This window comes from Rhopalosiphum maidis, chromosome 2, assembly GCF_003676215.2.
Source record: "Rhopalosiphum maidis isolate BTI-1 chromosome 2, ASM367621v3, whole genome shotgun sequence".
In the NCBI taxonomy this organism is placed as follows: Eukaryota; Metazoa; Arthropoda; class Insecta; order Hemiptera; family Aphididae; genus Rhopalosiphum; species Rhopalosiphum maidis.
The window spans coordinates 11849603-11857791 of record NC_040878.1 but is presented as its reverse complement, the minus strand read 5'-3'; the positions used below and the strand labels follow the sequence as shown (position 1 = coordinate 11857791).

General features: G+C 27.3%; 1 protein-coding gene across 1 annotated transcript; it reads right to left on the bottom strand.

Annotated features, from left to right (window-relative positions):
• Positions 1-1546: 1546 nt before the first annotated feature.
• On the bottom strand, positions 1547-5578 carry LOC113553569 (farnesol dehydrogenase-like). Its single transcript, XM_026956956.1, has 6 exons — positions 5364-5578; positions 4293-4467; positions 3714-3843; positions 2935-3067; positions 1924-2067; positions 1547-1814 (listed from the first exon to the last, which is right to left on the bottom strand). The coding sequence occupies exons 1-6, from the start codon at positions 5493-5495 to the stop codon at positions 1755-1757; spliced, it is 774 nt and encodes a 257-aa protein (XP_026812757.1). The 5' UTR covers positions 5496-5578; the 3' UTR covers positions 1547-1754.
• Positions 5579-8189: the final 2611 nt, after the last annotated feature.

The window sequence follows — 8189 nt, the reverse complement described above, 5'->3', positions numbered from 1 at the left end:
AATGCTACCAACGATTACCCTCAATTGGCTCAATGTTGATGATAATGTTTCTCCAAAATACAATAACTGAACAAAACAAAAACAGATATTCTAAAACCAATACATTTATCATTGTGATCAGAATCTAAAAAATAGCCTATAATCGCTCAATGGAATATTATGTTATTTAAAAACAAATGTCAGATTACAAAATAGTGTGAATGATTCGATAATAAAATAAAATATAATTTTTTACATAATAAAAACGAAAAAGATCGTAAGCGGCGGCGCGAGCTAGCGGTTAATGAGTGTCTTTAACTCGGCGGTAGATAGCGTTGCCGTTATAGGCCGAATTGTTTAAGACGTTATAATATTATCGTATATAATACATAATGCAACATTGTAAAACTATTATTTATTATGAATCATGATCAAAGTTCAGAAGGTTATAGTAAAAAAATGAGTTGTATCTGCACACGCCTATGCACAAAACAAAATAATAATTCGAAGTGCGAAGTTAACAATTATGTAGGTATAAGTCGTACAACATTTCCTTTCTATTGTCCAGGGTCCAAGTTCTTATTAATATTTTATCTTCTCCGATTTATTAAAATTCAACGAACTTTACAATTCGAGTATGTCGGCATTGTTCTGTAGCGTACCGAATAGTCTAACTTATCAAAAACCTGATCAGAAATTGATTATTAAATATTTGAGCGAAAAAATTGCATATAGTACAATAAATTTAGGCGGTAAGTGGGAATAATGGGGTACCGAGTAATCTAAAGTATTCTAGCTGTGGAAAACTTTCTCTGCAAACGGCAATAGAGGAGTAACAATTGCAAAAGGCTGAATAAGAATTCACAGAAATTAACTAATTATTCGTGCAAAAAAAATTGCAAAATTAAAATTGGTAGAGGGGTTGAGTAACATCAACGTTTTAGGTAAATAATATGGTCGGATAGATTTAAATCGTATTTTTGAAATTCATTATTTATAATACGGTTTTGTTAATATAGGGACTTGTCCAACAAAATATTTTATGGCTAAAATGCGAATCGGCCAAAAGATTTTCAGCCATTTTACGCGCTTCCATTTTTGAAAATGTCTTTATTATGAATGTTTTTCAAATGTAAAGAATTATAAACTGATTGAAATATCTATAGTTCTTAAGATTAAGACATTAAGTTGTACTGCCGTAGGCAAGAGTCTAAAACTAGTACCAAATATCAATCATTATGCTAAAAACATCCTATTCAGAGTACTTAATGACATTAGGAAACGGCTGAAGACTACCTATCCGCGATTGTGTTTAATTTTATATAGTTTTATTCTTCATGATTCGAGTGTAGGTATGACCTGCAGTGACTGCTATGACAGATTTTTCACTCTGCATTTCACCTCTGCTTAATTTAACATCTTTGACGTTTTAAGGTAGTTAAAAATGTCATAGATGAATTAAATAATATTGTTACTGAGAACTGAGTTGGTACTATAAAACAAAAATAGTTTACTACAAAATAACAATTACTATAAGTATGTTTTGTTGATGTTTTAATAATTTATATAGGGTTATAACTTAGATTTATTTAGCAAGCTCGGTTCAGTTTTTAATAATTTTTCATAATATTATACATTTATTCTCTCGTGTTAATATTTAATATAATTATTACGTTAACAGTGAAATTCACACTAAATACATTACTATGACGTGATCATATTTTATTCATACATGCAGAGAAAAATATGATTTTTCGGTTTGTTGGCTATACATGTTATGCTTGTGGATACGATTGGATACAACGACCTTGGCTTAAAACAATCATTTCAGCGATCTGTAAAAATATATTTGACTTAATGCGAAGTTAATAAGTAATTAATTTCAAGACGGTTTAAATGGCAAGATCACAAGTTCTGTGATTAATAATTTTAAATTGTATGTACCAATATATTTGGTCCGGTTGACATGACAAAACAGATCATATCGGCCATTTCTTCTGCGCTCAGGATATCAGATGGCTTCAATTTATTGTACGGAATTTTGGCTGCATCGAATATTTCTGTGTCGACGAAACCGGGACTGATGCTCTGCGGAAAACCACATAAAAAATATTATTAAAAAATGTTTTCAACAAATACATCGGAAAAATCGCGATGTTTAATGCAGTATAAACATAATTGAGTTGCAACTATGAATATGACGTATACCTAATTATTCCATATATAGAAGTTAATTACTATACTAATCATGTTTGAAAAATAGATTCATCGAATATTATTGTAAATTGTTTAAACATCTTAAAAAACTCATAGCTCGCTTTAAAATTAAAATATAATAAAACGCTTATGAGATGCTCTAGATGTTCTTAACTTTAAATTTTATAATAGGTCATTTCACTTTAATTTGAGAAATTAATACGGTTATGTTGGTTATAGTCATGTTTGTGAACGTAAAATTTGTTAAGTTGTGCGTGGGTTAGAGAAAGATAACAAATACTACGCTGGCATTCTCTTGAATTGTATGTACGTATAAGTTAAAATATTATGTCAAACGACATGATTACGCGAACGCATCTCGTGAAAATATGAAATTATGTTAATTTCTATAACGAGTATTACAAGTAGATCGCTTATTGGTTAGAGTGTAAAATAGCCTGATGTGCCCATAATATTCAATTCATAGAATTGTTTTAATTTAAAAATCCATGTCAACATTATTACACGATTCTTGTACTGTTCAATTACTGTACAATTCTTATAATCTTATAAATTATAAGTAAATTAATGGTGTTTTGCTATTTATTATATATAATTTTTATTAATATAATAATATGATAGAAGGCCCGAGAGACGATTGCCACTTCGCCTCCCTGGACGTTGGACTAGTTTTACAAGTTCATCCAAATATTTATATCTATAAGTAAATCACTACTGCACACGAGTGAACAAACTCACGGAAGCTTTGATGTGCCCATCACCAGCCATGGCCAATTCGTGTCGAAGGCCCTCGGTCAGTACCCTAAGAGCCTGTTTAGACGCATTGTACATCTTGTTGCCCGGATTAATTGAATACGAATGGCCCGTTATGCTGAAACCGATTTAAGTATAAAATTAATATATATGTATAAAAAAACGGATAAACCTAGGTTTAAGTTATCTATAATTATTAAGTATCAATATAGTTCGAAATTCGTTTGGGTTCCTTAAAAATTCTTGAACTATTTATAAAGCTGCAATTGCATATTATAAACTAATGTGCAATACAAAACTGAAAGATAAATTAATCATATAATGCAGGTACAATTTGTTTTAAATATACTTTAGAACCTAAAAATAATCGGTACTTTGAATCTGTGACGTCTGGCGTGTATTAATTTTTTTTTATGCTAGGTACTTAACACGTTTGGAAAAAAGTGTTATGTACTAGTGTCAAGTTATTTACACGTAATATAAGTAAAAAACTAAAACTAATATAATTTTATTAATGACTCAAATTTGTTAAAATTTGTTCATAATATTTGTATTAGTAACAATAAATATACAATCAATCATACAAACAATTATGTAGAAGTCACATAAATTGTTTTCATTTTGCAGTCCACATGTTAAATTATATCGAGACTCTGTGGACACATTATTTAATATAAAATAACAATATACCAATTTAACATTATTACGTAGAGAGTATGTAAATATATAAATTGCTCAAAATAGGTATGTTTTATTTTATCCACCTGTTAATTTGTATAATGTGCCCATGACTAACGTTATGCTTCTTCATTAACTTATAAGCTTCCCTCGAACAAATTGTAGGTGCTATTACATTACAGTCTATCAATTCTTGCCAATGTTCAGTCGAACCGTCTATAAAATATAGTTGTACAATGTACATGGACAATTTATTAAAAATATTAAAATTTATATACACACAGTGAAATTTACTGTTAACGATAACCTCAATAAGACGGCTACCTCTAAATAGCGGTCATTATTTATGGTCCCTTCGATGACAGTTAATTGGAAGTTTAACTGTAGTAATAATTATCAATTACCATGGTGTAATTAAAATATATAAACATTAATTTATGAAAACATAACTTGACGCTTAACGTATATGTTTTAAATTGAAATGGGGGGATAGGAAATATTTGTGATACCCCATTAAATGAGATGAGTAAATAGGACTCTTTTTTAAGGAAAATCCAGCGTTGATCCAGCGGACTCGTTAAAAATGTCGAAACAGAAATAATTGAATTTGGGATGTAACAAAAAAAAATAATTTTTCTCTCGTTTAATCGTAATGATTATCTTACCTACAAGTTTAGATATCCTTACTATTCCAGCGTTGTTGATCATAAAATGTATACCACCAATATTTTCGTCAATCCACTTAAAAGAATTCATTATTTCTGTTTCGTTTGTCAAATCACACGCCACTGTAAAAAACCGACCACTGAAGTTTTTTTCTTCCATCATTTTTTTTAAATCCTAACAATTTTAAAGCATAATTATTATTAATCATTATATATGCATGCAAGTCAGTGGTGAACTGATGGGGGGAGGGGAAACACCGTTTCCACCAGACATTTTTTGGAAGAATAAGTTTCTTTTGATATGTATATTTTCGATCATCCAAATTTTTTATTTAAAATAATTACTTCCCCTCTTCTAAAAAAAATTAAGTCTAAGTATGCCCTGCGATGTATATAGTATATATAATATTATAATATATATATATTATTGCGAGTTATGAATTTATGATATGATATTTACTGTTTATTAATTTATTTTGTAAAAAGGTGGTATTATAGTTGTAATAAAAATTATGACGTGTAACCGTACTGCTTTACAGAAGGCGTTGATTAAATTATTATATACAAAAAACGATTCTGAGCAAATACAGTCTGTTAGCTTATACTATGTATATTTATGGTATATGTGATGTGTACATTGTTCTTAAAGAAATTAATTTTTCTATTAGTAACTAATATGATAGATTGATTAATTTTTGACAAAAACATTATATTTAAAAATGTCATTCTATGATTTGTACGAAAACAAATATAATACTTATACGTCAAAATTTTCAAGTTTCTATAAATAATAATTTTTTATTAGAACTAAATAATATGTTTAAATATTTATAATTTTATCCAAATTTGAATTTCAAATGTCTATAAAAAAATGATTACAAATATTTTTACGATTTTTGGATTTCAGTATGAATTTCTCATAAAGTCATAAAAAACTTTGTGTTACACTTTTAAGCTATTTTATCAAACGAACAATATATAACAATATACTACAGAGCCATATTTTAAGTAATTATTTAATGATTTTAGTATGAGGTTGTTAATGAAGGCATTATATTACAATTTAGATACCTGTAGTCTCTGTAGTCTCCTAGCTATTCCGACGACCGTAAGGCCAGCCTTGACTAACTTAATAGCTGTGGCCGCTCCGATACCGGCGCTGGCTCCTGTGACTACGGCAACACGTCCTTTTAAGTGATCCATTTTACACGGTATAACGTGACAACTTTCCTGTATTCATTCTATTCTTCAAATTATGTCTATGTCAAACTATAATAGCTTGATCATGTTCGAAAGTAATCTTCGTTCTTATTACGTAAGATGTAAAAGAAAAAAAATACCTTACATATTTTTATCTTGTTAGGTGTCAATACGTAACAAATCAAGTTGATATACACATTTTAATTTATTGGTCATTTGATAATTTTTTTAAATGTTTATTATACATACCTATTATTCAGCTACGATATCATAATTATAAGTAAAGGCGTACAATATTAAATATAAATACACGGTTTTTTTTTGTGGGTTAACATAATAAAACATCGATGTTACTTAAACATCGATTATGTAATATATCACGAGTCCGTGGAAATAGCTAGGGTATACACTTTATCATTCATTTACCCTGTAAATATTTTTGAATTCTGTTTGCGGGACGTTAAACTAGATTAAATTCCTAAGACTTAAAATGATGTATGTATTTAACTCATGTGTTTGTGCTTGTGCAATATAACTTTATTTCTTACCATAGCAACCCTTATTTTGAATATAATTTTTGAATTAATCAATTTTAATTTATCAACATGTATTCTAAATCCACAATTGGCGAAATTGGAGCTAGGCATAATTAAAAAAATGTATTAAATTTGATCTTTTTTTTTTTACATATTTTTTCGTTCTAGACACCAATGCACCATAATATGATACATTCTAATTTATTATTGAAGTAATGAATTATTTATGAAGTTACAAAAATTACATAATCAGTAATAATTTATTATAAAATATGCGTATTTTCAGAAAATAAATATTAAATTTCAAAATTTCTATTTAGAAATATGTATAACTAAAAAAAAATTTAATACATTTTTTTTTAAAGTTATAGCTAACTCTAATTTCACCAATTTCAGATTTAGAATACTTTGATTACTATAATACTACTGATTAATTTGAAAATTATATTCAAAATAGGAATAGCCATTAAAAAAAAAAGTTGTGTTCTGCGTGCTCAAAAGTCAAAATACATAAATTAAAAAAAAATGTAAGTCGTAAGAATTTATAATCAATTAGATAAGTTTAACGTCCCGCAAACATAATTGAAAAATATTTACACACAGTAATAAATGATAAAGACAATAGTGAACTGTCTACTTTATTTCCTCGGACATACGGTATACATTAACATTATGTTCTTGTTCTTCTATTTATTGTTAGTAGAATTATAACTTATATAGTTATATAAGTTTTCTAACTTCTAACAGTACAATGAATAATAATTATGTACAATTATTATAGTTAAAGGTATATTCGATTTTTCTACTATTGTACTAATTAGTTACTCGTGTATATTGCTTATAGCTGTAGAGAATATTATTAATTTTTTTTCATTTTTAGAAAATAATATTTAATTTCACAAATGTCTTCATACCAACGACCAAAGAACTACAACCAGCGCCGGCGCTAGAAGTATTGGCGCCTTCCCCCCCAACCAAATAGTTTGAGTAGTAATAAAATTAAGATTTTTTAGTAAGTTTAAATAAAATTATTAGGTATGTATTTTTGTATTATAACTTTAAACTTTATTAGCTGATGATACAATATTAACTTAATAACTTATAAAATTACCGCATTGCGTAAAAAGATGAAATAAAATAAAAATAATAGTAGTTTTAAATTTGATACTTATAACTATAATTAATATTAAAATTAGTTCATTATACAAATATTGTTGATGTATCTTTAATTAAAGCGATAAAGAATATTTAAAATTGTGTAGATACTAGATTGTTAGTACGTATTAAAAGATAAATTAAATAAAAATAATTTTCAATTTGGCACCCCTTCCGTGCTGGTGCCCAGATCGCCCATAGCTTTCACCGGGCCAGGCTCCAGACTACAACTGAAAAGACATATTTATATTATGATTGTTATATATATATATATATCATGTCACGTAGTACATAAGATAGGTATGAAACTCGAAATTATAAAACCCAATTTTTAAATATCATGGTTGATGTAGTTTAATGATGGTACATATTTGCACAATGCACTGTAAATACAAGTATAATTTAGATTCGAAGCAGTGTACCGATGAAGATATTAGTTTCTTTTAACTATGTTTGTTGTGTATATCTGACATCTGTTGTCAACTTTTAGAGTAATGTTTGTCAAAAATGCTTAAAGCTCTAATCATCAATTTTGATGATAATTTTTACAGGTAGTAAATTAGATATAGTTTGTACTCGCGCAATATTTTAAGTATTTTATAGTTTCTTATAAAGTTATAAGTTTTACTTATAGAAATCTAAAAAACATAAATCTGTTATTTTTACATTTGTAAATTTTTACAGATAATTTCAAGTTTAAATGTTGACAAAATTAGATGTTTAAACAAAAATAACAAAAAAATGATTATCCGTTGTCACTTGAGTATGTCCATCATTACGTAAATGCATAATCATTTAATTATTATAATCAATTATATGTACTATTACTATATACATTATACACATTGAAAGGTTAAAAATATTAATTTTAAGCTATTTATTTATACCACAAACTTCTTCTATACAGTGCGTTGGTATTTACTTAAAAAAATAAATATAATATAATTAATAATCATATAATATTTTGTAAAATAATAGTATAACGATAATTGTAAAATATATGCAT

Bases quoted from the DNA above. Each gene is read 5' to 3' on its own strand.
- LOC113553569 (XM_026956956.1), bottom strand. From the start codon at position 5,495: ATGGATCACTTAAAAGGACGTGTTGCCGTAGTCACAGGAGCCAGCGCC. The intron at 3,844-4,292 runs GTAAGATAATCA...TATATTTTATAG, and splicing joins AAGGATATCTAAACTTGTAG to ACGGTTCGACTGAACATTGG. The intron at 1,815-1,923 runs GTACATACAATT...ATATTTTTACAG, and splicing joins CAACCGGACCAAATATATTG to ATCGCTGAAATGATTGTTTT.